This window comes from Micromonas pusilla (assembly GCF_000151265.4).
Source record: "Micromonas pusilla CCMP1545 genomic scaffold MICPUCscaffold_3, whole genome shotgun sequence".
NCBI classification, from domain to species: Eukaryota; Viridiplantae; Chlorophyta; class Mamiellophyceae; order Mamiellales; family Mamiellaceae; genus Micromonas; species Micromonas pusilla.
The window spans coordinates 1484899-1512527 of NW_003315884.1; the positions used below are offsets into that span (position 1 = coordinate 1484899).

The 27629-nt window shown below is 67.5% G+C and overlaps 13 protein-coding genes across 13 annotated transcripts; 6 read left to right on the forward strand and 7 right to left on the reverse strand.

Annotated features, from left to right (window-relative positions):
- Positions 1-7: 7 nt before the first annotated feature.
- On the forward strand, positions 8-868 carry MICPUCDRAFT_14804 (uncharacterized protein; the record flags this gene model as incomplete). The annotated part of the gene is made up of 1 exon (XM_003056924.1): positions 8-868. A coding segment is annotated over one exon (861 nt), but the record flags the coding sequence as incomplete, so codon positions are not given.
- Positions 869-1669: 801 nt separating this feature from the next.
- MICPUCDRAFT_25907 (uncharacterized protein) lies at positions 1670-3117 on the reverse strand. Its single transcript, XM_003057400.1, has one exon. It carries the CDS (start codon positions 3097-3099, stop codon positions 1708-1710), a length of 1392 nt encoding a protein of 463 aa, XP_003057446.1. The 5' UTR covers positions 3100-3117; the 3' UTR covers positions 1670-1707.
- A 1191-nt stretch (positions 3118-4308) lies between these two features.
- On the reverse strand, positions 4309-6567 carry MICPUCDRAFT_32537 (uncharacterized protein; the record flags this gene model as incomplete). The annotated part of the gene is made up of 3 exons (XM_003057401.1): positions 4309-5337; positions 5521-5802; positions 5926-6567. The coding sequence occupies 3 exons, from the start codon at positions 6565-6567 to the stop codon at positions 4348-4350; spliced, it is 1914 nt and encodes a 637-aa protein (XP_003057447.1). The 3' UTR covers positions 4309-4347.
- Positions 6568-7956: 1389 nt separating this feature from the next.
- MICPUCDRAFT_56620 (uncharacterized protein) lies at positions 7957-8337 on the forward strand (the record flags this gene model as incomplete). Its single annotated transcript, XM_003056925.1, has 1 exon — positions 7957-8337. One exon carries the CDS (start codon positions 7957-7959, stop codon positions 8335-8337), a length of 381 nt encoding a protein of 126 aa, XP_003056971.1.
- A 63-nt stretch (positions 8338-8400) lies between these two features.
- MICPUCDRAFT_15135 (uncharacterized protein) lies at positions 8401-9036 on the reverse strand (the record flags this gene model as incomplete). The annotated part of the gene is made up of 2 exons (XM_003057402.1): positions 8401-8601; positions 8668-9036. The coding sequence occupies 2 exons, from the start codon at positions 9034-9036 to the stop codon at positions 8401-8403; spliced, it is 570 nt and encodes a 189-aa protein (XP_003057448.1).
- Positions 9037-9212: 176 nt separating this feature from the next.
- Positions 9213-10850, forward strand: MICPUCDRAFT_38948 (major facilitator superfamily; the record flags this gene model as incomplete). Its single annotated transcript, XM_003056926.1, has 1 exon — positions 9213-10850. One exon carries the CDS (start codon positions 9213-9215, stop codon positions 10848-10850), a length of 1638 nt encoding a protein of 545 aa, XP_003056972.1.
- MICPUCDRAFT_25911 (cysteine synthetase/pyridoxal dependent decarboxylase) lies at positions 10845-14442 on the reverse strand. Its single transcript, XM_003057403.1, has 2 exons — positions 14055-14442; positions 10845-13762 (listed from the first exon to the last, which is right to left on the reverse strand). The coding sequence occupies exons 1-2, from the start codon at positions 14322-14324 to the stop codon at positions 11075-11077; spliced, it is 2958 nt and encodes a 985-aa protein (XP_003057449.1). The 5' UTR covers positions 14325-14442; the 3' UTR covers positions 10845-11074.
- A 228-nt stretch (positions 14443-14670) lies between these two features.
- MICPUCDRAFT_32546 (uncharacterized protein) lies at positions 14671-17077 on the reverse strand (the record flags this gene model as incomplete). Its single annotated transcript, XM_003057404.1, has 2 exons — positions 15146-17077; positions 14671-15016 (listed from the first exon to the last, which is right to left on the reverse strand). Exons 1-2 carry the CDS (start codon positions 16855-16857, stop codon positions 14671-14673), a joined length of 2058 nt encoding a protein of 685 aa, XP_003057450.1. The 5' UTR covers positions 16858-17077.
- A 181-nt stretch (positions 17078-17258) lies between these two features.
- On the forward strand, positions 17259-17843 carry MICPUCDRAFT_15076 (uncharacterized protein; the record flags this gene model as incomplete). Its single annotated transcript, XM_003056927.1, has 1 exon — positions 17259-17843. A coding segment is annotated over one exon (585 nt), but the record flags the coding sequence as incomplete, so codon positions are not given.
- A 615-nt stretch (positions 17844-18458) lies between these two features.
- MICPUCDRAFT_38951 (uncharacterized protein) lies at positions 18459-21341 on the reverse strand (the record flags this gene model as incomplete). Its single annotated transcript, XM_003057405.1, has 1 exon — positions 18459-21341. The coding sequence occupies one exon, from the start codon at positions 21339-21341 to the stop codon at positions 18459-18461; it is 2883 nt and encodes a 960-aa protein (XP_003057451.1).
- A 208-nt stretch (positions 21342-21549) lies between these two features.
- Positions 21550-23532, reverse strand: MICPUCDRAFT_56627 (uncharacterized protein; the record flags this gene model as incomplete). The annotated part of the gene is made up of 2 exons (XM_003057406.1): positions 21550-22455; positions 22492-23532. The coding sequence occupies 2 exons, from the start codon at positions 23530-23532 to the stop codon at positions 21550-21552; spliced, it is 1947 nt and encodes a 648-aa protein (XP_003057452.1).
- Positions 23533-24193: 661 nt separating this feature from the next.
- On the forward strand, positions 24194-24352 carry MICPUCDRAFT_56628 (uncharacterized protein; the record flags this gene model as incomplete). Its single annotated transcript, XM_003056928.1, has 1 exon — positions 24194-24352. One exon carries the CDS (start codon positions 24194-24196, stop codon positions 24350-24352), a length of 159 nt encoding a protein of 52 aa, XP_003056974.1.
- A 509-nt stretch (positions 24353-24861) lies between these two features.
- On the forward strand, positions 24862-27551 carry MICPUCDRAFT_56629 (uncharacterized protein; the record flags this gene model as incomplete). Its single annotated transcript, XM_003056929.1, has 2 exons — positions 24862-26695; positions 26800-27551. The coding sequence occupies 2 exons, from the start codon at positions 24862-24864 to the stop codon at positions 27549-27551; spliced, it is 2586 nt and encodes an 861-aa protein (XP_003056975.1).
- Between the last annotated feature and the right edge of the window lie 78 nt (positions 27552-27629).

Below are 27629 nucleotides of genomic sequence, written 5' to 3' on the forward strand. Positions count from 1 at the left end.
AGTCGCGATGGCGCTCACCTCCGCGCGCTTCGAGCTCGGCCCGCGCATCGGCCGAGGCAGCGCGGGCGATGTCCACCGCGCGCTGGACAAGCTCACCGGCGCGGTCGTCGCCGTCAAGCTCGTGGACTTGGAGGAGGCGGAGGACGAGGTGGAGGACATCCAGCGCGAAATCTCCCACCTCGCGCAGATTCGAAGCGAGTACGTCACGAAGTACATAGGCTCGTGGCTGCACGAGGGGTCCACGCGGCTCGCGATCGCGATGGAGTACATGGCCGGCGGCTCCGTCGCGGACTTGGTGACCCCGGAGAACCCGCTCCCGACGGACGCGTGCGCGGTCGTCCTGCGCGACCTTCTCATGGCGCTCGATTACCTTCACGGAGAGGGGAAAATCCACCGCGACATCAAGTGCGCGAACGTCCTCCTGACCGAGCGCGGGGAAGTGCGGCTCGCGGACTTTGGCGTCGCCGGGCAGATGACGCACACGCTCGGCGGGAACAAGCGGAAGACGTTCACCGGGACGCCGTTCTGGATGGCCCCGGAGGTGATCCAATCGCAAGACCAGGGCGACGGGTACGACGAAAAAGCGGACGTCTGGAGCCTCGGCATCACCGCGATCGAGATGGCGACCGGGACGCCGCCGTACAGCGACCTGCACCCGATGCGCGTGCTCTTCTTCATCCCCCAGAACCCGCCGCCGGCGTTGGACGCCGCGAAACACGACCCCGCGCACGTGGAGTTCGTCGCCGCGTGTCTTCAGAAGGACAGCGCGAGGCGGCCGAGCGCGCGCGCGTTGATGGAGCACCGGTTCGTCGCGGACGCGCCGTCGCGGTCGCCCGCGCTGATGCAGCGCATCGATCAGCACGTCCGAGACGTCGCGTCGGGGAGCTACGGGCGAGGGAACTCGCCCGCGGGAGGCGGCGGCGGCCAGGCGGGGCCCGGGAAGGACGGAGAGGGCCCAGGGAAGGCGAAGGCGCCGTCGTGGGATTTCGGCGACGGGACCATCGGGCGGCGGTTCAACAAGCCGACGCGCGAGGAGGACGCGTCGGAGGACGCCGGCGCGGGTCCGCAGGGGACGCCGCGGGTACGCGACCGCGACGGCGCGGAGGAGAGGGAGGAGATCCCGTACGGAGGGACCGTGCGGATGCGACACGCCGAGGACGACGAGCGCGAGCGCGCGGCGGAGGCGGAGGCGGAGGCGGGCGGGGAGCGCTCGACGTCGACGTCGAGCGTCGAAGCCGCCGCGCTCGACGCGATCGCGCGTTCCACCCCCTCCATCGCCGCGGTGCTCTCCCCCGCGGCGTCGCACGCGGCGAGGTCGAGGTCGACCGGCGGCGGCGGCGGCGGCGGCGGCGCGCGCGCGGCCGCCGCCGCGGCGAAGGCGACGAGGGCGCTCGCGGAGCTCGAGGCGGAGGCCCCCGGCGCGTGCGCGGCGTTGCTCGCGGACGCGTTGGAGAGACTCGCCGGGCCCGGCGCGGCGGCGGAGCCGAGCCTGAGGCCTGCGACGCAGCGCGCGATCGCGCTGTTCGGCGGCGGGGGGGAGTGGACGCGCGAGGAGGAGGAGGGCGGGAGCGAGGGGCCGAAGAGCGTGCTTGGGGATTTTTTACTCGCGCGGTGGCAGAGGGACTTGCGACCGCCGCCGCCGAGGCAGCGATGAGTGCGACGCCATGATAATGCGCGATGCGCTCTATTACAACTATTACGCTACTCTCATTTTAAATCCTGCGACTTCGCGGACGGGATGCAGTGCGTCTTCAAGATGTCCTGCGTCGCCCCGTGCGCTTCTTTCGTCTTCAGAACGACCAGCAAGTTGTGATCGAGCTCGAACCGCATGAACGGGTCTTTGCACCCGTCGCACATGTCCGCGAGCTGCTTCAAATTACTCACCGGCTTCCCGTTGAACCCGTTCACCACCGTGTTCACGATGTCCTCGTACCCGATGTTAATCGGCGCGCTCAGCACGTGCGCGACGACGACGACGTTCTGCCCTTTATCCGTGACCTGGTCGTACATCATGCGGTTCAAAATCGGCACCGGCGCGTCGTAGTCGTAATCCTTCCCGTATTCCGACTTTAAATACGGCACGCACACCGTCGTGAACACCAGACCCGCGGCGATGTAGAACGACGGCGGAACGCCCTCGATGTGCACGGGGACGAGCCGAGGGACTTGCGTCAGCGGAAGGTCGACCGCGTGCGTCGTGCCGTCGCGAAGGAACGTCACCCGCGCCTTTTCGCCGACGAATTTTTCGGTGACGAGGTAGTGAAAGCTTATTCTCTCGCCGGTTCGGAACGGCACGGTGCCGTCGTTCGCGATCTCGACGCCGTCGAACGAGAGTAGGACGTCGCCGTTCTTGAGTTTGTTCGACCCGGGGCTCACCGGGTCGACGCGTCGCACCATGACGCCCTTTTGCGCGGGGGTCATCTTCAAAAACTTTCGCATGTTTGGATTTTCGAGTTTCTGCCACGTCGCCGGCAGCGTGGGGAATCCGGTGTACTTCCCGTTCTTCTCGTAGTCGCGTATGAAGTGCATGATGACCGGCGTCGGGATGACGTACCCGATGTTCTCCGCGTCGTCCGCTTTCAAGGACTGAAACGCGACGCCGACGCAACCGCCTTGCGCGTTAAACGCCGGCCCGCCCGAGTTTCCCGAATTAATCGCCGCGTCGATTTGAAGCCCGAGGAGCTCCGAGCTCCCGTGCGAGTACGACGTGACTTCGATTCGAGACACGACGCCGCTGGTGACGGATATCGCGACGCCGCCGATCGGGTACCCCACCACGGTCACCGCGGCTTGAAGCGACGGGAGTTGACCAAAGTCGATCGGCGTCGTCCCCGCGAAGAACTCGTCGTCGTCCACGGTGAGAAGCGCGAGGTCGCACTCGACGCCGATGGCGAGCACCCGCGCTTCGTATTTTTTATCCCCGCCTCGCTTCTTCAGCTTCACCGACGTGTGGTGCTCCACGCTGTGCGCGTTCGTCAGAATGCGACGGCCGCGGATTATGAACCCGGAGCTCGTGCTCGCGCTCTGGCGCTTTCGCTGCCACGGCAGCGAGTAGTTCGGCTCCGTGTGCGTGCAAAAGACCTTCACGACGGCGTCCATCTCCGTCGTGTCCGTGACGAGGTCGATGCCCATGTAATCTACGATCGGTATTCGGCCCGCGGGGGTCGACGGCTTCTGCGGAGACACCGCCGCGAGCGCGCCGCGGGCGCCGCCGCGGCTTTTTCGTCCGGGGTTGAGAACCGTCGCGGGGGTGCCGATTTCCTCCGTCGCCGCGTCGTCGCTGTCGCTCGCGAGAGCGGAAAATTCATCCTCTTCGACGTACGCGGGCTGTCTCGCCGCGCGCTTCGGCGTCGTCTGCGTCGGCGTTTTTTTCGGCTTTCGTCCCGGCGTCTTCTTCGCGTTTTTTCTCGGGCGCCCCATGGATTTTCCGGCGTGCTTCGGCGGGCGGCCGCGGCGTTTCGGCGTCGGCGTCGGCGTCGGCGTCGGCGCCGGCGCCGGGCTCTTTGGCGGCCGCCCCCGCCGCGTCGGCGTCGTCGCCAACTCCGCGAGCACGCCCAACGCCGCGCTCTTAATCGCCGCGGGCTTGCGGCCTCGTTTTTTCGGTGGAACCTTCGACGACGAAGGCGGGCGGCCTCGTCTTTTTCTCTGCGACGCCGGCGCCGGCGCCGGCGCCGGCGTCATCTTGACGAGCTTCACCGCGAGCTTCTTCGGGGGGCGACCGCGGCGCTTCGTCGGCGTCGTCTTCGAGACCGCGAGAGCTTTCGCTTTTGAGGTGAGTTTCGCGGTGCGTTTCGCGCTCACGCGCGGAGCAGCGGGCAGCGCGTTCGACTTCGAGCCTGCGAGGACGGAGGGGACACGTTCACTCGATGCCGACGTTTAAAAGAAATAAATAAACGCGTCGATCGATTTAAAGGGATCTCACGGCGCGAGGAAAAATCGACATCGCGCGCGAAAAGGGCGCGCACCGAAGGGTCGTCCTCGTTTGCGTTTTCCCGTCGGCGGGACGGCGGCGGGGGTGGCATCAGACGCGTCCTTGGTTAGCGCCATATCCCCCGCGCCTTCGCTTTAATGCGATAAAAAAAGGCGGGGGCGCGAGATTGACTTAATTATCCGCTCCTCCGCGCGCTCGCGGACGTTCGCGGTCGCGACGGCGATGCGACGACCGATGGGAAAACTCGCGGATATGTCCTGGTCACGAATTCACGTCGCGGCGCGAGACTCGCGTCGTGGCGCAAGGCCCACGCGGTGAGGATCTGGTGGATAAATCCCGCTGCAGGTTTTATTTATTTCGCGAAAAAGGACGCGCGGTTTTCGCATTCAGATCACTCGTTTCTTCGAAGAACAAACTCACGGACCTCCCGAAGCCGACTTCGACGGCGGCCCGCCGCCGCCCCTCTTAAAACTCTCGTACATCGCCCGCATCTCCTCGCTCGGCGGCGGCGACGGCGGCACGCGCCCGAACCCTTCCGTGAAATGCCGCGCGGAGACCTTCGTCGCCTCGAGGCTCTCCTCCAACGCCGCGAGCCCCGACTCGCGAACGACGGCGGTCAAATCCGCACCCGTGTACCCCGCGCACGCGAGCCCGAGCGCGTCTAAATCCACGTCGTCGTCCAACGGCGTCTTCTTGAGAAGAACTCTGAGTATCGCCGTGCGGTCCTCCGCTTTATCCGGAGGTGGGATGTAAATCAGACGGTCGAAGCGCCCCGGGCGAAGTAACGCCGGGTCGACGAGGTCCGGGCGGTTCGTCGCCGCGACGACGGCGACGCCGTCGCCGAGGGAGCCGACGCCGTCCATCATCGTGAGCATCATCGTCAACACGCGGTCGCTGACCGAGGGGCCGCCGCCTGATTCGGTGCCATCGTCCATGCCGCGTTTACCGACGAGGCCGTCGAGCTCGTCGAGGAAGATGACCGAGGGCGCGTTCGTTTTCGCGCGGGTGAACAACGTCCGCACCGCCTTTTCTGAGTCGCCGACCCACTTGCTGTATAACTCCCCGCCTTTGACGGTTAAAAAATTCCGCCCGCTCTGAGACGCGACCGCCTTCGCGAGCAACGTCTTCGAGCACCCGGGCGGGCCGTACAGCAGGATGCCCTTCGGCGGCACCGCGCCCATGCGCGCCATCGCCTCGGGAAACTTCTCGCTCCACTCCACCGCTTCTTTGATGCGCTGCTTAACCTCTTCTAAACCGCCGACGTCGTCCCATCCCACGTTCGGCACCTCGATCTGCACCTCGCGCATCGCGGACGGTCGTATCTTCGTCCGCGCGTCCAGAAAGTCGGCGTCCGTGATGTGCAGCGGCGCGAGCATGGGGACGCCGTCGTCGTCCAGACTCGCGCGCTCTAAATCCGACGTCAACGCCCCCACCGCGTCGCCGTCGGCTTTTTCCCGCCTCCACGCCTCGATCGCCGCGACGCATCGCGCGCACCCGCACGACGCTCGTTTCTTCCTTTCCTCCGCGGCCAACGCCTTCTCTAACATCTCCTTCCCGAATTCCTTCTCTATTCCCTCCTTCTCTTTCACGCGCCGACGGAGCGCGTTCATCGCCGCCGCCTGCACGAGCGCCGCGACGTCCGCGCCGACGAACCCGTGCGTGTTCTTCGAGAGCTCCTCCGCGGCGGCGTCGGACAACTCGTGCTTCACCGTTTTCAAGTGCGCGTCGAGAATCTCCCGCCGCTGCTTCGGCGCCGGTACGCCGACCTCGATCTCTCGGTCGAACCGCCCGGGGCGTCGCAGCGCGCGGTCGATCGCCTCCGGTCGATTCGACGTCGCGATGACGATCACCTTGTCCATGTCGACGTAATTCTGTGAGGGCGATTCCACACGAAAAAAGTTCATTCATCGGTCAGTTGAAAGGGACGGACCCACGCGAGCGAATGTTGAAACCGAGCGGTGGGTGATAAACGTTTGCACAGAACGCACCTCCACCGACTGCGCGCCGTCCATGATGGTCAGCAACGTGGAGACGACGCGCGCGGACATCTGGTCCTCGCCGCCGCTGCTTCCGCCGCCCTTCGCGCCGCCTCCGTCGCTGTCGCTCCGCGCGGGCGCGATCGCGTCGAGCTCGTCGAGGAGAATCACGCACGGCTTCTGCTTCGCGGCGGCTTGGAACACGCCGCGCAGCGCCGCCTCGGACTGCCCGACGTACGCGCCTATAATCTCCGGGCCGTTGACGACGAGCAGGTTCGCCTTCGCCGCCTCCGCCGCGGCTCTCGCGAGGCGCGTCTTCCCCGTCCCGGGCGGGCCCCAGAGCAACACCCCGCGCGGCGGCGTGATCCCGTAGCTCGTGAAAATCTCCGGCCGGTTCAGAGGGTAGTCCACGAGCTCGAGGAGCGTCGCCGCGATGTCGCCGACGCCGCCGAGCGCCTCGAAGCCCTCGCGACGCCCCGCCCACCGCGCCGCTCGCTCCGCGCGCTTCACCGCCGCGACGACCGGGTCCTTATCCTCCGCGAGGTCGTCGTCGTCGTCGTCGTCGCTCGCGTCCGCCGCCGCGCGTTCTTCTTCGTCCTCCTCCTCCGCCGCCGCCGCCGCCGCGCCCGCGGCGACGCGCGCGCCGACGTCGTCCGCCATCCCCCCCGCGCCGGGCCCCCGCGGCCGCAGCGTCACCTTCGTGCGCTCGTCCACGACGCCCACCGCGCCGGGCCCCCCCGCGCCGCGCGCGTCGCTCTCGACGCGCTCGATCTGGAAGAACGCGCTCGTCCCGAGCAGCGGCAACCGCACGAGGTTCCCGCGCAGGAGCGCGCGGCCGGAGAGCGCGCGGCGCGCGAGCGCTTCGAGCACCTCGGCCTGCTTGGCGCCGCCGCCGCCGCGGTCTCTCTCGTCCAACACGCCCCGCGACAGCCACGCGTCGGCGCCGCCGCCGACGCGCCGCTCCGTCGCCCACAGACGCGCGACGACGCTCGCGATCGCCACCCCAGGTGTTGGGAGCCGCACGCGCGCGTTGGAGTGATCCGAACCGTCGCCGTGATCCGAACCGTCGCCGCCGTCGCGTAACGCGTAGACGTGCGCGCCCGCGCCCGCGGGCGGGCATCCCAACGACATCCACGTCTTGCGCGCGAAGGAGATCCCGTGCGGCTCCGCCGCGGCCGGGTCCGGGTGCGCTCTCGCGAGGACGACGTACCGTCCGACCGCGTCGATCGCCGCGGTCGCGCCGAGGCGCGCGAGCTCGTCGGGCGCGGCGTCGATCGGCAGGGACTCGTGCGCGTCCGCGGGGAGCCCGCCCCCGAGGGATTTCAGCTCGACGTTTCGCGCGAGGAGCGCTGGGATCGCCGCCGCGGGCGCGTCCGTCGTCGGCGTCGGCGTCGGCGCGGACGACGACGACGCGCCGCCCAGGCGCGACGAAACGCGCGGCGACGGCGACGGCGACGGCGACGCCGTCGCTCCTCGCGAATCCGGCGGCGGCGCGACCGCGGCGGGCCCGTGGACGACGGCGACGGCGATCCAATCGCCCGCGCCGACGGCGAGCGCCACCATGAGCTTCGGCGACAGCAGCGCGTGGACGTGCGCGCCGACGCCCTGCGCGACGGGGACGCGCTCCACGACCGCGCCGTGGACTTTCGCGGGCGACGTCGCGTCGCGGAGGCCGGTCCACGACGGCACGGGCGCGATCGCGACGGCGCCGCGGCCGCGTCCGCCGCGCCGGGATCGACGCGCGTCGTCGAAAACGTCGTCGTCGTCGTCGTCGTCGTCGTCGTCCGCGAGCTCGGACCGACTTGTCGGCGTCCCCGGCGCGGGGCTGTCCTCGCGCGTCGGCGAGCGACCGCGCCCGTCGTCGCGGCGCGCGGCGCCCTTCTTGCGCGGCATCGCGAGCGGCGCCTCTCGTTGTGAGGAAGGAGCGCCGCCGCGCCGTGAGTGTTGTAAGTTTTCTTCCGCTCCAGTCCCTGCCGCCGCGCCGTCGGATGAATCAAAACTCGAGAGACTCACTCTTCCGCGCGCGGGCGGCGGGGCGCGCGCGGGTCGATGACGTCCTCCGACCCGCCCGTCCGCGTCGTCCTCGTGAGCCACGACAAGAGGCCGCTGTTCCACTACGTCAAGCTCGCGCTCGACGCGCTGAAGTCCGACGCGCACGGCGACCGCGTCGTCGTGCGCCTGACGGGGATGGGGATGGCGTGCGCGAGGGTGGTCACGCTCGCGGAGCTCCTCAAGCGCGACGGCGCGTGCGTCGTGACGAGGACGAGGACGGGGAGCGTGAAGGGCGCGCGCGAGGGGGACCCGGACCGGGACTCGACGAAGAGCGCGATCGAGATGGACGTGACGCGGGGGGGAGCGTTCGAAGCCAAGGCGGGCGACGTGTTTCGAAGGAGGAAGGTCGAGGCTTCGTCTTCAGAACTACCTTCGTGATATGATAATAGGTCTAGCTACTAGCTAAGGTTCGACCGCCGCGACGCCGCCCGCGAGGCCGCGCTATCCGTCCGCGCCGCGCCTCTCCCTGATCGCCAACGACTCGGACGTCAGCGTCCGATGCGGCTTGGGCGCCTTCGGGTTCCCTCGCACGTAAAACCGCCGCAAAAGTTCCACCGCGTCCTCCGCGAATAACCCCCCGACGGACGGGTACGTCCGCCTCGCCCCGCGCGCGCCGTTGGACGCCGCCGCGTCGCCGCCGTCCTCTTCCTCCTCCCTCGCGTCGTCCGCGTCCGCGTCCGCGCAGGGCGAGCATCCGTCGCGGTGGACGCTCAGGATGGACCCGTTGCCGCCGAACTTGTCGTTGCCACACCCGTACACCACCGCCCGGCATCCGAGCAGCGACAGCGCGCCCGCGCACATGATGCACGGCTCGCACGTGACGTAGAGAACGCAGTCTTCGAACCGCGCGGCGTTCGCGTCGTTCGCGTGCGCCGCGAGGAGGGCGTCGATCGCTTCGAACTCCGCGTGCCTCGTGCCGTTGCGACGCTCGTTCGTTCGGTTGCTCCCGCGCGCGACGATCTCGTTGTCGAGGACGAGGACGCACCCCACGGGGACCTCCCAGCGGTCGAGAGCGGCGGTCGCTTCCGCGAGCGCGGCGCGCATGTGCCGCTCGTCGTCCGCGGTGAACGCCGCCATCGCGCGGCGGCGGCGGCGGCGGCGGCGGCGGCGCGGCGCAACCCTAGCTAGGGGCGGCGAAGAGTGAGATGGGTGCCGAGATCGCGCGCCCGCTCGTTCGCTTGAAGTTGAAAAGTCCGAATCACCATCATCCGCAGAGGTCGGCGCGCGGGGAGGGCGCGCGTCGCGGCCGCGAGATGTTCAGCGACGGCGAGGACGACGACGTCCTGATCCTCGAGCTCGGCGGCGAGAGGATCGTCATGCCGAAATTCCGCGAGGAGGACGACGACCAGGACGCGGACGACGAGGCGACGACCTCGTCGTCGTCCGTCGTCGTCATGTCGCCCGAGCTCGCCGTCGAACGCGTCGGCGTCGGGCCGTTCCAACGAAGGCTCACGGCGCTGTGCACGCTCGGGAACGCCGCGGACGCGGTCGAGGTCATGTCCGTGGCGCTCATCCTCCCCGCCGCGGGCGCGGACCTGGGGATGACCGACGCGCAGAAGAGCGCGCTCGCGTCCGCGGTGTTCCTCGGCGCGTTCTTCGGCGCGCTCCTCGGCGGCGTCCTCGGCGACGCGAGGGGACGAAGGCTCGCGCTCGCGCTCGCGATGGCGATCAACGCGCTCTTCGCGCTCCTCTCCGCGGCCGCGCCGGACGCGACGACGCTGATCCTCTGCCGCTTCCTCGCCGGCGTGGGCGTCGGCGGCGCCAACGCGGCGGTGTTCTCCGTCGTCCCGGAGTTTCTCCCGCGCGCGTCGCGAGGGAAGCACGCCGTCGTCCTCGCGTCCGGCTGGATGTTCGGGAGCGTGTACGCCGCGAGCGCGGGGTGGGCGACGATACCGACCCTTGGGTGGCGGACGTTCCTCGTCGCGTCCGCGCTGCCGTCGATCGCGTGTCTGGCGGGGGTCGCCGCGTTCATGCCGGAGAGCCCGCGGTTTCTCGCGTCGGTCGGCAGAGGGAAAGACGCCGCGGCGGTGCTCCGACGCGTCGCGTCGGCGAACGGGACGGCGCGCGAGATCCCGGACGGGCTCATCGTCCGCGCGAAGGCGAGCGGCGTCGTGAGCGGCGGCGTCGTGAGCGGCGGCGGCGCGAAGCGGGGTCATCGCGAGGCGTCGTCGTCGTTCGCGTCGCTGTGCCGCGACCCGACGCTCTCGCGGAGGACGCTCCTCGTCGGCGCGGTGTGGTTTTTCGTCAGCTTCGGGTGGTACGGGCTCATGCTCTGGCTCCCGGAGTACTTCGACCGGCGCCTGAGCGCCGACGACGACGACGACGGCTCGAGCGTCGCCGACGATCGAGTGTACGCGTTCGCGCTGCTCGTCGCGCTGGCGAACCTTCCCGGGAACGTCGCGAGCGCGTTCGCCGTGGACGTCGTCGGACGAAGGACGACGGTGGCGTGGTGCTCGGCCACCGCGTCGCTCGCCGCCGCGGCGTTCGCGGTCGTAGGCGGCGGCGGCGTGAGCGGTTGGGGCGGGTACGTCGCGTGCGCGTGCGTCTTCAACGCGCTGAGCGTCGGCGGGTGGAACGCGCTCGACCTGTGGAGCGCGGAGGCGTTTCCGACGGCGACGCGGTCGACGGCGATGGGCGCGTTGGGCGCGATCGGACGCGTCGGGTCTCTGGTCGGGACGTCGGCGTGCGGGGCGGCGATCGGGGTCAGCTTGACCGCGCCCGCGTGGATCGCGTGCGTCGCGATGGTGATGGGGTCCGCGGGCGCGATGGCGACGAACCTGGAGACGAGGGGCAGGGCGTTGGAGGACGTCGTCGGCGAGGAGGGCGGCGGCGGGGGCGAGGGGGAGGACGATTCGGAGGAGCTTCTCGCGGACGTAGAACAGCGTAGTTAATTACTTAGACTCGAAGATAACATTGATAACACCCAACGACATCAATTACTAAGATCAAATCATCAAACAAAGAGATTGTTTCAAAACAAAAATACTGCTACAAACAATGACGCTTCCTTTCGCGTCGTCTCCGCAACTTTCGCGGAAAGAGTTGAATCATTTTTTTTGGTCGACTGAGCCTGCTGTGGTGATCATCAGGGTGGCTGAGTGTCCCCCGTCTCTGATCACAGGTCTTTGCCCATGTCGTCCATGCGATCGAGCATAGCGTCGAGCGCGTTCTTCGACAGGTGCCTCGAGTTTGGAAGCACGAGTCGGAAAAAGTTTGGAAGGTTCATCGAGTCGATCGGCTGGAACCCGATCATCGCGTCCCCGGTCCGTTGCATCCGGTCCTTCAGCTTCGGGGCGACGAACCCAATCTCCGTGAGCTGGTCCGCGGTCGCGGACTCGACATCGAACGGCCTCAGGCGCGGGGGCACGTACCAGAACCCGATGTTCGCGCACTGCGCGGGCGCGGCGAGGACGAACGAGCCGTCTTTTTCGCACCGCTCGCGCACCGACGCCTCGACGTACTCCGCGAGGCCAAAGGAGCGGTCCACGAGATTCGCCCAGCCTTCGTCTCCGCGCGCCTTCCACGCGAGCCAGATCTTGAGGGCGTCCGCCTTGCGTCCGCACTGAATCGTGCGGTCGCCGAGGTCCGCGGCGGCGTTGTTCTTGTCCGGCTGGAACAAGTAGTCCGCCTGCGCGGCGTTCGCCTTGGACAGCGCCCCGGGTTGCTTCGTCACGAAGATGGAGCACTGGAGCGGCAACCCGAGCATCTTGTGCGGGTTCCAGCAGAACGAGTCCGCTCTGTTCGCGCCCTGGAGATTGTGCCTTCTCGTCGGGGACAGCGCCGCGGCGCCGCCCCACGCGCCGTCGACGTGCATCCACATGTCGTGCTTTTCGCAGACGTCCGCGCAGCCTTCGTAGTCGTCAAAGGCGCCGAGCACGGTGGACCCCGCGGTGGTGCCGACGTAGAACGGCACCTTGCCCCGGGACTTGGCCTCCTGAACCGCCTTCTCGAGCTCCGCCGGGATCATCGCGCCGGACTGGTCGCACTTCACCTTGATCATGTTGTCCATCCCGAGGCCCATGACCATCGCGGACTTTTTGTACGAGTAGTGCGACTGCTCCGAGCAAAACGCGACGAGGTTGCCGCTCGCGCCCTTGGTCTTCGCCTCCGGCTCCGCGCGATCGCGCGCGAGGATCATCGAGTACATGTTCGCCAGGGACCCGCCGGGGACGAGCAGACCGTCGTGCGGCGGCGTCGTCTTAGACCCGGGCTTGTTCAGCCACATCCGCGCGGTTTTCGCGAGGACGGCTTTCTCAATCTCCGTGAGCACCGGCGCGACTTCAAACGTGTGCACGTTGGCGTTCAACGCGCTCGCGGTCCACTCCCCCGCGAGCGCGACGACGTCGACGCCGGCGTACAGCTGGTTCAAGAACATCGGGTGCGAGGAGCGGACCGAGTTGTCCATGACCGCCTGCACCGCGAGCGCGAGTTGCTCCTCCGTCGCGGGGGCGTCGCCCTCCGCGAGGTCGATGGGCGCCCCCGCGGCGGCGAACGTCGCCGCGAGCTCCTCCGGGGACTGGAGCTTGCTGTGCACGCGCTCGTCGCCCTTGATGGAGTCTCTGTGGTACTGCGTCAGCTTCGGCGCGAGTTCCTCCAGGAACTTGAGCTCGCGCTCGGTCTCGTCCTCGGGCCAGAGGTTGTCGCCCTCGACGGCGGCGGCGGCGGCGGCGTCCGCCGCCGCCTTTCGCTCCGCGAACGAGAGCGCGTCCGGGCGCCAGTACACCTCGCACTCCGCGGCTCTCTCCGCGTTCCCGTCCGAGTTCTTTGCGCCGCCCATCTTCTTCGAGTCGAGCCAGTCGTCGTTGTAAATCTTCGACAGGTACTTCACGCCGTTGTCCGGGAACACCGTGACGATGACGCTGTCGTCCGCGACGTCGCCGGATAACACGCGCGAGGCGTGGAGGTTCAGACCGCTGCTGCCGCCGACGAGGAGGCCGTCGCTGCTCGCGAGCTCGCGGCACACGCCGAACGCCTGCTCGTCCGTCGCGCGCACCATCCCGTCCACGATCGAGACGTCGAGGCACCCGGGGATGGAATCCTTGCCGACGCCCTCCGTCTCCCACGACTTGGACACCTTGACGTCGTCGGCGGCGACGCCGTTGACGACGTGGTCCCAGAACACGCTCCCTCTCGGGTCCGCGAGGACGATCCTCACGTCCGGGTTCTCTTGCTTCAAGTACCTCCCCGTGCCGCTGACCGTGCCGCCGGTGCTGCCGCCGACGATGAAGTGCGTCACCGCGCCCACGCTCTGACGCCAAATCTCCGGCCCGAGCGTCGCCTCGTACGCGTCCGCGTTGTACGGGTTGTTATACTGATCCACGCCGTAGTACGTCCCGGGGTTCTCCTCGCACAGCTTGTTCTCGATGTTCTGGTAGTGCTGTGGGTCGTCCGGGGACACCCCGGACGGGGAGACGATCACCTCGCCGCCGTACGCTCTCATCGCGTCCACCTTCTCCTTGGACGTCTTCTCGTTGGTGATGACGATGTAGTCGTACCCGCGCAACGCGCACGCCATCGCGATCGCGGCGCCGGTGTTCCCGGACGTCGCCGCGACGACGGTCATCCCGGGCTTGAGATCGCCGCTCTTGATCGCCTTGTCCAGGATGTGCGTCGCGATGCGGTCTTTGATGGACCCGGACGGGTTGAGGTACTCGCACTTCGCGAGGATCTTCACGGTGGGGTTCAGGGAGTACGCGCTCAGATCGAGCAGCGGCGTGCTGCCGATGAGGTCCCTCGTCGTGCACGAGCTCTCCTTCATGTCGCAGAACTCGCCTTCGCAGTCGCTGTCGGCGGGGGAGGCGGTCTGCGGTGGGCGGCGGGGGGGGGGGGAGGGGGGGGGGAGGAGGCGGAGGGTCAAAATCGGCGCTTAGAATTGAGGCGCGCGCGCCGCGCGTGCCCCCCGCGAGTTCGTTAAAACCCGGCGACGCCGCCGCGGGAATCGCGACCGCGGCGCCGAGCGTCGACGCGGGTTCGCGCGTCGGAGGCGATGCACGCGATATGTGCGACGTTCATCGAGACCAGCGCGCGCGGATTCGCCGCGCCATGGCGCTCGGATGACTGTCAACGCGCGCGGATTCCGGGGCTGCGGCGCGCACCTCGGCCGCGGGCTCGTCGGTGGGCACGGTGAACGCGAGGACGTCGTCGACGGTCGATATCGCCCTCGGAGGGTTCGAATGCGGGCCCGCCTTCGAGGTGACGACGCGCGCGATGCGCTTAGGACCTCGCGGAGTGAAAACCGAGGTCGATTTCCCGAGGGAGACGCCGGGGATGGCCGCGGCGGCGCGGTTCCGACGCGCGCGTGCGTTACGCGAGGTCGCGAGATGCCCGAGTAGGGGTAGGGATAATGATCCCGTCGCCGCGGACATCAACGCCGACGTTCTGACTCCGCGATGCGCGTCGTCGTGATTTTGTGGTGTTACTGCGTAGTAACGATCGTAAACTCGATGTTTCGCGAACCGAACCCTCCGTAACGGTGGAACGCGCCTCACTAACTGGGCGAGCCCGGCGGCGGCGGCGTCATCTCGTAATCCTCTTCCCGGGTTTATTTTTAGATTCCCCGCTCCACGTGCCGTCAGAGGTCGTTTGACGCGCCAGGCTGGCCCGATCAGTTGTCCGAACGAAGTTTCGCGGTCGGTCAAAAGTTGACCGATTATCAGCCGGTGAAAGTCAGTATGAATCTCCTCTTCGATAAAAGTCGGGACGCGCGCGTCGCTACTCTCCCTCTCCCCCCTCTTGCTCCAGCTTCTGCTTCTTCCACCGGTGCGCCGCCTCTAAGATCTTCAAGTTCGGCACCGCGCCTTGCTCCTCCGGGAAGATATAATCGTAGTACTCCTCCTGCCCCGCGGGGGTGCCGTCCTCGGTGTAGATGGGCCGCTTGCGTTTCACGCGCCGCGGCAGCTTCTTCTCCACCTTGGCGAGCACCTCTTCGCTCGACCCGACGCTCTCTTCGAACGCCTTCCACGCCTCCAGCAGCATGACGCGCTCCTCCTTCGCGTCCGGCTGCATCTCCTTGAGCGACAGCAGCGCGCGCTCGTACACCGCGCGCGCTTTGCTCGCCCTGACGTCCTCAGCCTCGTCCGGGTCGTCGGCGACGGCGGCTTCCGCCGCGGCGGCTCTGCGCGCCGCCGCCTCCTCGTCCTCCTCCTCGTCGTCCTCGTCGTCGTCGTCCCCGCGCGCGGCCGCGGACATCGGCGCGGCCTCGAACTGCGCGTACGACATCCACACCTTGACGTGCTGCGTCCTGTCGAGCAGGCGCTCGTACAGGTCTCTCGCCCTCGCGCGTTCGCCCTCGCCGATCTCGAAATCGACGTACGCCTTCCACAGCACCTCCGGCATGTCCAGAACCGGGCGCGCGATGGCGATCTCGAAGATGGCCCTCGCGCGCTCGGTCTCCCCCAACGAGTTCTCCAGCTCCGCGAACTTCTCCCACGTGAAGCAGTTATGCGGCGCGATCTCGAGGTGTTTCTGGTACAGCGTCCGGCACCGGTCGACGTTCCCGAGCTGCATCTCCATGTCGATGTATACCTTGAAGATCTTATCCTTCGGGGCTAACCCGATCGCGAGGCCTAAGATCTTCCTCGCCGCGTCTAGACGCTTCTGGCGAATCTCAAACTCCGACGCCATGACCCATATCTTCGAGAAGCTGAAAACCTTGTGCGGGATGAGCTTCAAGCACTCGCGGTACACCTCGCGCGCGCGCTCGAGGTCGCCGGCTTCGAGCTCTTCGAACAACGCGTAATTGATCCACAGGTAGATGTACCTGCGCCAGAACTGCTTCGCCGTCGCGGGCGGGACGTTCGCGATCGCGCGCTCGTACACTTCCCTCGCCTTCTCGATCTCCCCGGCGTTCTCTTCCAGCCGCGTGTAATCGAACCACGCGTCGTAGTTGGTCGGATCTTTCCGCACTTCGTCCTCGTACTCAACGCGTTTCTTCCCGAGCACCGCGTCGTCGATCCCGGCTTCGTTCCCGTACTGCTTCTCGAACGTCATGAAGTTCTGGTACACCGCCTGCGCTTTCTCTTTCGGGAGGTTATCCAGCGCGTACTTGTATATCGCCCGCGCGCGCTCCGGCTCTTTGCACAGCTCCTCGAACTGCGCGAACTTGACGTACAACGCGTCCGCGTCCACCTCCCGCTCCACGCTCTCCACCGCCAGCTCGTACACCTCCCTGGCTTTCGCAACCTCGCGCTGCGACATCTCGAACTTCGCCCAGCGCACCCACGCTTTCACGCTCGGGTGGCACTGGACGTAGCGCTCGTAAATCTTCCGGACGCGGTCCCACTCTTTGTAGCGCGTCTCCATCTTGATGTACGCGTTCCAGCCGTTGTGGTCGGGCTCCCAGTTCATCCACCGCTCGAAGATCATCCGCGCGTTTTGGATCTGCCCCATCATCTCCTCCATGTGGATGTACTTGTACCAGAACTGATCCACGCGCGGGAGAAGCTTCACCGCGCGGTCCCACACGTTCCGCGCGTGGTTCACGAACTTGTGCGACATCTCCATCTCCGCGTATTTCAGCCAGAGCGAGTGCGATCGGTAATTGTGATCGAGCGCGCGCTCCCAGACCGACCTCGCGCGCGGGAAGTCCTTCTGCGACTCCTCCCATTTCGCGTACTTGACCCACACCGCCTCGTTCCAGTACACGCGGCGGATCAGGTCCTCGAACTCCTTGCGCTTCTTCAGGCGGTACTCCGCGAGCTCCTCCGCGTCTTGGATCTTCTGCTTCGGCGCCTTGTACGTCTCCTCCTGGCGCTCCTTCGCCTCGCGCACGATCTGTTCCGCGGTGATCTGCACTTGCGCGGACGTCTTGTTCTTCACCCTCGTCGGCTTGGGGTACTTCACCGCGGTCGCGGACTGGTGAAGCTTCGTCCCGAGCGGGCCCTCGCCGAAGCCGGACATGGCGACGATCGACGCTCCGCCGCCGCTGCGCGTCTTTCTGTTTCTTCGCTTCGAGAGCCGCCGGGCGCGGGCGGTCGACGATTCTTCCTCGCCGCCTGCGCGCGATCTCGCGCGTCGCGCGCGCGCGGAGCGATCGCGAGGCCCGGGGTTCGGGGGACGCGACCGCGGGGGGGGGGTCTGCGTCTTCGCGCGACCGGCGGTGGTGCGACGCCGGGGTTCGGTGCGCGCGAGTGTGGCGCGCCGCCGCGGTCGCGCGCGGTTTTTTCGCTCAAACGCAGCGGCTTGCCGTGCAGCAGTGCTGATGCGGGGACGACGACTTTCAGTTCCCCTCCCGCCTTTTTTCAAAGCACGTGTGAGCGCCACTTCCTCCCGCGCCGCCGCACGACGCCGCGCGCGTCGCGATGCCGAAGGTCAAGCTCCCGCGGACGATCCGCGACCTCGCGAAGAAGGCGAACGGCGACTGCGGGGAGGCGGCGCTCAGGCTCTTCCTGCACTACCGCGACGGGACCGGCGGCGTGGAGAAAAACGACGAGCTCTTTCGCCAGTGGCTCACGAGGGCCGCGGAGCTCGGAGACGCCAACGCGCAGTACAACCTCGGCCTGCGGCACTACATAGAACGTGATTACGACGCCGCGAGCGAGTGGTACTTGAAGGCTGCGGCGCAGAATCACACCGGCGCCATGAACTACCTCGGGTGGCTCTACTACGAAGGCCTCGGCGTGGAGAAAAACAAGGCGACGGCGGCTCAGTGGTTTCTGGGGGTCGCGTTGAAAGGTAACGCGGACGCCCAAAACAGGTACGAGGTTTATCTCCTCCACGATTTGCACGAGTACGTGGAGGCGATGAAGTGGTTCGAGAGAGCCGCGGAGCAAGGCCACTCGCTAGCGATGAGCAACATCGCGTTGAACTACTGCCTCGGCCAAGGCGTCGAGCCAGACGTCGTGAAAGCGCAGGAGTGGCTCACGAAAGCCGCCGAACATGGGGACGAAGGAGACAAGAAACAAGTGATGGAAATTAGGAAGACATTGAGGAGGCGCTGTCTAATCTACACGGTGAAAGTGTCCGGTTTGACGATGAGCCACGACGCTGTGGACGCGTTCGAGTCTGTCCCTCTTCTTGACCACGTCCCTGTCGACGACGTCGACATTACCCACGACCTCGCACTGTGTTTCCTCCACGGCAGGTGCGGCTTGGAGATGAACCTTCGCTTGGCGAAGGATTGGTTCAAGTTCGTCGTCGAGCGGTGCCCCGATAACACGGATGCGGCGGTGGAGCTCAAAAAGCTCCGGTTGTGCGTCACGTGCGGCAAGAAACGCGCGTGGGAAACGTGCAAGCTGTGCCGCAGCGTGAGGTACTGCGACAAGCGGTGCCAGCAACGCGACTGGAACCGCGGCGAGCCGCCGCACAAAGAAACGTGCCCGAGGGCGGTCACGATGATGCCGCGCGGGTGGAGAAAGAACCAAGAATGGTACAAAGGTGATTTGGGACTGGGTTCGATCTGACGGAAGAAACGGCAAGGCAAAACGAAGTGACGTGAGCGTGTGCGATGTATGAGCGTGCGTAACGAAACTAGACTACGTGAACTTTTCCTATCTACGACGTCACATCACCTTGCACACGACGACGTCCACGCCCGCGTCCCTCAGCGCGAGCAACCACGCGCGCTGCTGATCGCTCAGCCGGTCGTTCGCGCTCTTCACCTCGACGCACTTCACCTCCGCGCGCGCTCCCGCGCCGCTCCCGCGTCGCCGCCACAAGATCAAATCCGGCGCGCCGCCGACCCACCCCCGGCGATCCTCCGCGAGCAACCCCATCATCGACGCCAGCGCGTCGCGCCCGATCCCCTCCGCGACGTCGCACAGGTCATCCAGAGACATCAGCGTCCACGACACCCCCGCGATCGCCGCGCCGCGGTGCTCGCGCCACGCCGCGGACAGCCGCGTCCGCGCGGCGCCGCCGCGGATGTCGCGCAGCGCCGCCGCCAGCCGCGTCGCGCGCGCCGGCGCGAACGCGTCCGTGTCGAAATCCAACGGCGCGGACTGGAACGGCCCGCGGAACGTCCCGGGGACGCCGCCGCAGAAGATGACGTCCGCGAAGAGCAGACCGAACAGCGTCGTCCACAGCGACGTCTCGCAGTGCGCGCCGCGCCAGCCGCCGTTAGCGGCGACGGAATAATGCGCCAACGCGAGCGCCTCGACGGAGACGACGCACTCCCCGCCCACGGCGCCCTGAGGGCGCGAGAAGAGATCATCCTCGAGGCCGCCGTCGTCGTCGTCCTCCTCGACGACGTTCACGTACTTATTCTTCTCCCGCGCATCCGCGTTCATCGCGCGCGCGTCGATGCGCTCGACGGGGGCGTCCCAGTGCGCGTCCTCTCGCCACGCCGCGACGGCGACGCGCCAGTTTTTCGTCTTTTTCGCCAGCCGAGCCGCGCGCCTCAAAAGCGCGACGCGATCGCCGACGCGCACCCACGGGTCCGCGAGCGCGTGATCTAACATCTCGCTCGCGTCCGCGGGCTTCCCCAAGTGCGTGTTGAAGTTCGTGCTCGCGCGGTCGTACCACGCGCCGCGCTTCTCCGGGCAGACGTCGCCGCTCAGGAGGGACAACAGCGCCGTCGTCGCCGCCGCGTGCTCCCCCGCGCGTTCGAGGAGGCCCACCGCGGTCGTCGCCGTCCTCGCGCGAACGTGCGCGGGGTCGAACCTGCGCAGGTACGACGGCATCGTTTGCCGCCCGTCGACGTCGACGTCGTCGCGACGCGCGCGCGCGGGCGCCGCGCCGATGAGCAAGGGCGCCAGCGCGCGACGCGAGAGACGAAGCGCGCCGGCCTCGTCGCCGGCGTCGACGGCGGCGTCCACCGCCGCGGACTCCGCGACGGCATCCAGGTACGCGTCCAAGTCCGCTCTCGTCGCGAACAGCGGCGGGACGGAGGCGGCGGCGTCGTCGTCGTCCTTCTCGATCGGCGGCGGCTTCACGTACCGCACCATCCCCAGATCCTCCATCGACAGCTCGCCGACGTCGCTCGGGCGGCAATACGCGAGGAAGAGCGCCGTTCGAAACGCGCGCGTCAACGCGGGGGTCAGACGCACGACGGCGTCGTCCTCGCCGTCCTCGCCGTCCTCGCGCCGCACCGCTCGCCACGCGTCGACGACGCGCGCGGGCGCGACGGTGGAGAGCAGCTCGGAGACGAGCGACGCCTTCGACGCGCCGCCGCGTTTGCGTTCGGTCGCGGAGAAGACCCCGGGAGGCCCCGGGAGGAGTCTCTTCGCCGCCGCCGACAGCTGCGCGGGCGTCAACAGCCGCAGCCGGCCCTCCGCGTCCGCGATCGATTCGTCGTCGTCGCCGTCGACGTCGCCGCCGTCGTCACCGTTCACGAGCAGTCCGCGCTCCCACAGCTCGCGCAGTGCGGCGTCCGCGTCCGGGACCTCGCGGAACTTGCCTCGCAGCGACCGCGCTCTCGTCCACGTCATCTTCCGTCGCGACAGACGAATCGCGAGCGCTTGCGCGGGGGCTGAGCACAGCCTCAGGTCCTCGATGACGATCGCGTCGCGCGACGTGAGTAAACTCTGATTCTGATTCTGATTCCGACGAGAAGACTCGACGACGCCGTCGATTATCTCCCACAGGCGCGCGCGGAGCTTGTCCGGCAGCGCGTCGCTCGAGGACGCCGCCGCGGTCGCCGCCGCGCGCCACGACGCCGCCGCCTTCTCCGTGGCGGTCGCGTCGGCGGCGTTCGACGCGGTCGCGACGAGCTCGATCTCGACGTCGACGTCCTCGCCGCCGCCGTCCACGGCGTCGTTCATCGCGCATCTCACGACCCTCCCGGTCACCGTCACTAGCCCGGCGTCGATCAGCGGCGAGACGTGCGCGCTGACGACGCGCGGGACGTACCCGAGGCTCTCGCCGTCGACGGCGGCGTTTCCGTTTCCGTCAGCCTCGAAGCATCGCAGCGCGCGCGCGTCCGCGGGGTTGTCTCGCTCGCGAGCGATCGTCAGCGCCGCGCCGACGGGGGTCGTGAACGGTCTCATTTTCCTTCGCGGTCCCCGTCGCAGCGGCATCGATATCGGATCCAGAGTAGGAGGAGCGGCTGTTGGGGTGCCGCGATCGTCGTCGTCGGCTGGGTCACTGACGACGTTTGTGAGATCCGACGACGACGACGTCGTCGCGACGAGCGCCTCTGGTACCTTTTCGCCCTCGTACCCGCCCGTCGGCGTCCGCCATCGCTCGCCCAGGCGCGTGAAGACGACGCGCTCGGGCGCCGCGAGCGCGGGGGGGCGGTACATCGCCGCGGACGGCGGCTCCAGGACGGCGATGTGGGACGGCGATGTGGGCACCCCGGGATTATTTCGTCGGGGACGATCGATCCCCCCGCCGCCGCCGAAGAACCGCAGCGTGCGCTGGACCATCGGCAGCATTTCGGCGGCGGCGTCGACGACGGCATCCTCCTCAGCAGACGCCGCCGCCGCGCGCTTCTTTCCCCTCGCCATCGTCACCCTCCTCGAGCGAAGGGGACGACGGCGAGGCGGGAAGTGATGTTTGGCGGGAGGATTGGTTTTTTTGGCGAAAAAGGTTTGCTTTCGAGGCCATCCGCTCATGTCATGTAGAACCAGATCCGCGTTCCGCGTTCGATCGATCGATAGATCTATCGTTCGTTCGTTCGTTCGTTACAAGCGCGTTCTCTAGCTAGTCGTCACATTACTCTGGAGCGCCGTTCGCGCGCGCCCACTGGAGCACGTCCAGGTGGCCGCCTTCTGCGGCATCGCGGCAAGTCCTCTCGTCCCACGGAGCGCCGTTCGCGCGCGCCCACTGCAACACCTCCAGGTGGCCGTATTGCGCGGCGAGGGCGCAAGTATCCTCGTCCCACGGAGCGCCGTTCGCGCGCGCCCACTGCAACACCTCCAGTTGGCCGCGGAACGCGGCGTAGGCGCAAGTCTCCTCGTCCCACGGGCAGCCGTTTGCGCGCGCCCACTGCAGCACCTCCAGGTGGCCGCCTTCCGCGGCGTAGGCGCAAGTCTTCTCGTCCCACGGGCAGCCGTTCGCGCGCGCCCACTGCAGCACCTTCAGGTGACCGAATTCCGCGGCATTGGCGCAAGTCCACTCGTCCCAATGAGCGTCGTTCGCGCGAGCCCACTGCAACACCTCCAGGTCACCGTCTCCCGCGGCTAAGGCGCAAGCCTCGTCGCCGACCTCCTCCGGAGCGCCGTTCGCCCGCGCCCACTCCAGAACGTCCCAGTCCTTGGCCCACATGCAAGTACCCTTGTCCCACGGACAGGGAGGGTCGCTCGCGCGCGCCCACCGCAGCACCTCCAGGTGACCGAATTCCGCGGCCAAGGTGCAAGTCCACTCGTCCCACGGACAGGGAGGGTCGCTCGCGCGCGCCCACTGCAACACCTCCAGGTGGCCGCCAGCCGCGGCATTGCGGCAAGTGAACTCGTCCCACGGAGCGCCGTTCGCGCGCGCCCACTGCAGCACCTCTAGGTGGCCGCCCTCCGCGGCATAGGTGCAAGTATCCTCGTTCCACTGACATCCGTTCGTGCGCGCCCACTGAAGCACCTCCAGGTGGCCGCCTTTCGCGACTTTGGCGCAAATCTCGCTCTTGTCCTACGAAGCGCCGTTCGCGACCGCCCACTGCAGCACCTCCCAGTGACCGCGTGTCTCAGCATGTTGGCAAGTGTAGTGGTTCCACGGGCAGCGTTTCGCGCGCGCCCACTGCAGCACCTCCAGGTGGCCGCCAAACGCGGCTTCCTCGCAAGTCTCCTCGTCCCACGGGCAGCCGTTCGTGCGCGCCCATTTCAGCACCTCCAGGTGGCCGCCCTCCGCGGCTTTGCGGCAAGTCCACACGTTCCACGGGGCGCCGTTCGCGCGCGCCCACTGAAGCATCTCCAGGTGGCCGCCAAGCGCGGCTTCGGCGCAAGTCTCCCCGTCCCATGGAGCGTCGTTCGCTCGCGCCCACTGCAGCACGTGCAGGTGACCGTGTTTCGCGGCATTGACGCAAACCGACACGTCCCACGGACAGGGAGGGTCGCTCGCGCGCGCCCACTGCAGCACCTCTAGTTGACCGTTTTGCGCGGCGTAGGCGCAAGTCTTCTCGTCCCACTTAGCGCCGGTCGCGCGCGCCCACTGCAGCATATCCAGGTGGCCCCCATACGCGGCATCGGCGCAAATGCCCCTCCCCTCCCTCGTCCACATGAATGACCCTTCCCACGGAGCGCCGTTCGCGCGCGCCCACTGCAGCATCTTCAAGTGGCCGCTTTTCGCGGCATCGCGGCAAGTCTGCTCGTTCCACGGGCATCCTCGTTCCTTCGCCCACCTCGCGACCTCCACGTTCCCACCCCTCGTGATGCACGTGAACGTTCTCGAGTCCCACGGAAACCCTCGCTGATCCTTCGCCCACGCCAGCCTGCCGACCGACCCGACGAAGTTCGGCATCCTCCCGAGCTCCCTCCTCACCGCCGCGAGGTCCTTCACGTCGCCGACGGGCGAATCGAACACGACGTCGCGCAAACTCCGGCTCACCAGCGCGAGCATCGCGAGGTCGCCGCCGTCGAGCCGCGAGAGCACGTGCGCGTCGAAGACAACGCGCGCGTCCGCGGCGAATCGTTCCAAGCGCGAGCCCGCGGCGACATCTGGGGAAGTCGATCCGTCCCCCGAGATCTCGTCGACGTCCCCGCTGTTCATCCGCGGTGGAAGCGACGTCGCGTCGCGACGATCTCGGGGTGCGCGAGCACTTCGCGACGAGGCCGCCGCAGAGGCGGAGGAGGGAGAGGAGGAAGAGGACGCGCCCGTCGTCGCGCGCGAGGCGAGTGACGAGACGGGACGACTCGACGCGGGCGTTTCTATGCTGTTCGCGGGTCGCCCTTACGGGCACGTTGAAGGGCGCGCGCGTGGGCCGATTTGCCTTTCAAAATTTTCGCCCCTTGATCGTGAATCTCCGGTCAGCCTCGTTGAAAAATAATCATCGTTGAAAATGCGATGAAAATTTCCCCACCGGAAGGACGCGGTTTCAACGTTTTTTTACCCGACTAATTTGAAACTGGCGAAGGTGGCCAAACCTTTTCTTCGACGAGAACGACCACGGGGGCTCGATACCGATCCGATCGAGCTGATTTTTTTTGTGGATGTGAAGCCCGGCATGCAGAAGATGACGGGCATCGATGCAAAACGCAAAAAGGTTGTTGACGCGGACGCCATCGTTGGGGATCCCTTCCCCACGAATCCCCGTTTTTTTTCAGTGACATGCACCATGCTCGATTGACGCGACCACCACCGCCTCAAAACTGCTCCGATCGACCTGAAAATTTGTGGAGAGGTTCCTTACATCATATAGATGATGATCCCGATGTGTAATGCAAAAATGTGGCGCCACCAGGGATCGAACCAGGGACCTCCAGATCTTCAGTCTGGCGCTCTCCCAACTGAGCTATGGCACCTATGGGCATTTAGTCTGAGGTACCATTTCTGTACACGTACACGACGTACAGCTATGGCACCGGACTAGCCCATGAGGAACAGACTGACATCGCCGATTTCTCGGCGTGACGGTTGTGGTTCGGAATCTCGCATCGTTTCGCGAGCCTGTTTTCCGGATGAACTTCCTTGGAATTCTGGAAATATAAACCGTTAGGGTTAGCGTCCGAGCTGGAAGCCGATACGCCAATCACGTGCGCGCATTGCGCGCGTTTTACGAGCAGCGCTTTTCGGCAGCGCGACGACAGGAAGGATTAATTATTTTTGGTTTTCAAACGCCAGAGGGGCACGCGCGAAGGGGACGGACGTCGTGAGGGGGTCGTCTCCGTCGTCGTCGGAGGGAACGACGAGACGAGAAGCTCGCGCGCGGCTCAGGACTGCTCTTCGGTGGTGTCCTCGGGACGCGGAGGACGGGGACGTCGGCGACGCGTCGCCGAATCAAATCTTTTGGCAGCGGCACTGTAGTAGGCACCGCCCGAGAGGAGGAGATCTCATCACGCGTCGTCGCGGGACGTGACGACGTCCACCATCACGACCATCATGGCGGCGGAAAAGTCCACCACCGCGATGATGACGTCTGCGTTCACGCTTCTGCACGATAAGAACATGCTCGCGCCCGCCTCGGCCTCGTCGTGGTGCCCGACGATGGACCTCCTCGCGCTCGCGACGACGGACGGCCAGCTCTCGCTCGCGCGACTCGATTGGAACAAGCAAGGCGGCGAGCGCGAGAACAAGCTGTGGACGACGAACCCCGACAGCGCGGTCACCGCGCTCGGGTGGCGACCGGACGGCCGCGTCCTCGTCTCCGGGCACGCGGACGGGTCGATCCAGCTGTACCACGTCGAGGACGGGGAGATTTTACATCACTCGCGGCCGCACGCGGCGGCGGTGACGAGCCTACACTGGCAGGACGCGCCGGCGTCGGACGCGACGCGCTCGAGCGCGGCGTACCAGTCCGTCGTCAGCCGGTTCGCGCTGCCGACGACGACGACGAAAAGCGGCGGCGCGGGGAGGGGAGGGGGACTCGCCGGCGCGAAGGGGAAGGAAGGCGGCGGCGGCGGCGCGGGGTCGAGGACGTTGTTCGACCACTTCAATCCCCCCGCGAAGCTCTCCGTCCTCGTCGGCGGCGACGCGCGAGGGGTCGTGACCATGTCCGCGCACGGGGTGTTCCCGATCGGCGTCGCGGACGTCGCCGCCGCGGGATTGGGGATGTTAGGGGGGTTCTTCGGCGAAGGGGAAGGACTGGTGGAGTCGTCGTCGTCGTCGTCGTTCAGCGTGCAACACGCGTCGTTGTCGCCGGACATGGCCCGGGTGCTCGTCGCGTTCACCGCGGCCCCGTCGTCGTCGTCGTCCTCCTCCTCCTCCGCCGCGTTCGTGGCGACCGCGGCCGCGCCGCTGCTCGCCGCGCGGTCCAGAGAGATGTGCGAGATCGCGTCGCACGGGTCGCAGTGCGTCAAGCTCGCGAACGAGTCGTGCGCGGAGATCGACGCCGCGTCGACGGCGTGGTCGAAAGCTTTCGGGGACTTTTCGTCGAAAATGCGCGCGCTGCGAGAGCGCCTCGCGACGCACTGGCGGCACTCGGACGAGTTCGATCCCGCGGAACCGACGCCGCCGAGCGTGGAGGAGCACTTCCTGTCGCTGCTCGCGACCGGGACGGTGAACGACGCGATGGAGGAGTTTTTCACGCACGAGTTTCAACCGAGCGCGGCGCGGCGAGTGGCGAAAACCGTCGACGCCGCCGCGAACGCCGCGCACGCCGCGCTCCTGGAGACGATCCTCCCCACCGCGGAGGCGGCCGTCCTGAGGCTTGCCGAGCTCCAGGCGCTCGCGAGGTGGAGAGAGCGCGTCTCCGCGGTCGGCCTCAGCGAAGTCGCCGTCGACGCCGCGCTCGACGCGGCGGAGAGGCACTGCCTCGCCGCGGGCGTCGCGATTCGCGCCGCCACCGCGCACGCGGCGCGGCTGCGCGCGTTCTTCGTCCTCATCCTCCGCACGCAGCGGGTCATCATGGGCGAGAACCCGGACGGCGGCGGCGAGGACGACGACGCGAACGCGCTGCCGGCGCTGAACCCGGGGTTACTCCGGGAGTTATTCCGCGACGGCGTCGACGCGGACGCGCTCGGCGCGCACTTGAAACCTCCCTCTCCTCCTCCTCCCTCCGCGGCGGCGGCCGATCGGGACGACGCCCAGGACGCCGCCGAGCGGCTCCGTCGCGGGAGGCTCGACCGAGGCGACGACGATGACCACCGGGACCGGGAGGACGCGGAGACGGACGCGCGATCGAAGACCGCGGCGGCGCGGGACGCGTTCCTCGCCGCCGTCCGCGGCGCCGCCGCCGCGGCGGGGTTCGGCGGCGAAGACGCCGCGTCCGCGTCAGGTGCGTTCAACAAAAGTTTTTCACCCATTGTCCGGTTTCAACATTTGATCGCGTCTCCTTTCAACTGACCGGTGAACTTTTTTTGTATGGAATGGCCCTCACAGATCGGCGGCAGCGCGTGCCGCCGCTGTGGAGCGCCGCCGCGGAGCTCAGAGGCGCGTGCGTCGCCGCGCTCGACGGCCCGGCCGCGGCGATGTCCGCGTCGCTGCGATTCGGCCCCGCGTTCGCGGTCGTCGCGTCCGGCGTCGACGCCGCCGGCGCGGCGGCGCCGCCGAAGATTTCGCACGGGGGGTGGTCCGACGACGGCGACGCGGAGACGCTCGTATTCCACGCCGGCGGCGACGTCGTCCAGGATGGCGAAGAAGAATCGCGACAAAAACAACAACGTCAGCACGTCGGGACGCTCACCTTGCGCCGCGGCGTCCCCGAGCGCGCGATGTCGCTGCGGGTGGAGGAGGGCCGAGAAGTCGTCGACGCGCGCGCGTACACGGAGGGTCGCGTGCTGGTGTTGACGCAGCCCGCGGGGGGCGACGACGCGGCGCCGGGCGCGGCCGCGGCGTCCGCGGCGATGATCGACCCGTCCGAGCTCCCCGGCGGCGGCGAGGGCGCGAGCGTGGAGGCGGGAGGCGGCACGGTCGCGAGGCCCCGGCCGCCGCCGGGGTGCGTCCCGGAGGCGGGGGTGTTGGACGCGTCGGCGGCGAGGGCGCGGCGGCTCCCGGGGCTGGTCGCGACCGCGCCGCTCGCGGTCGGTCCCGCGAAGGGGCTCGCCGCGGTGCTGGTCGGGTCGCGGCGGATCGTGTTGTTGGACCTGGAGGAGGACGAGTGCGACGAGGATGACGACGAGGAGGAGGAGTAAGTTAGCGACGCGCGCGTGAACCGACGAAAGGGATACGAAAAGGCTCGAAATCACTGCTGCCTGGCAGTGCTGTTCGTG

Coding starts and splice junctions, on each gene's coding strand:
- MICPUCDRAFT_25907 (XM_003057400.1), bottom strand. CDS start 3,099: ATGGACGCCGTCGTGAAGGTCTTTTGCACGCACACGGAGCCGAACTAC.
- MICPUCDRAFT_25911 (XM_003057403.1), bottom strand. CDS start 14,324: ATGTCCGCGGCGACGGGATCATTATCCCTACCCCTACTCGGGCATCTC. Junction 13,763..14,054: donor CCGACGAGCCCGCGGCCGAG/GTGCGCGCCGCA, acceptor CGCCCACCGCAG/ACCGCCTCCCCCGCCGACAG.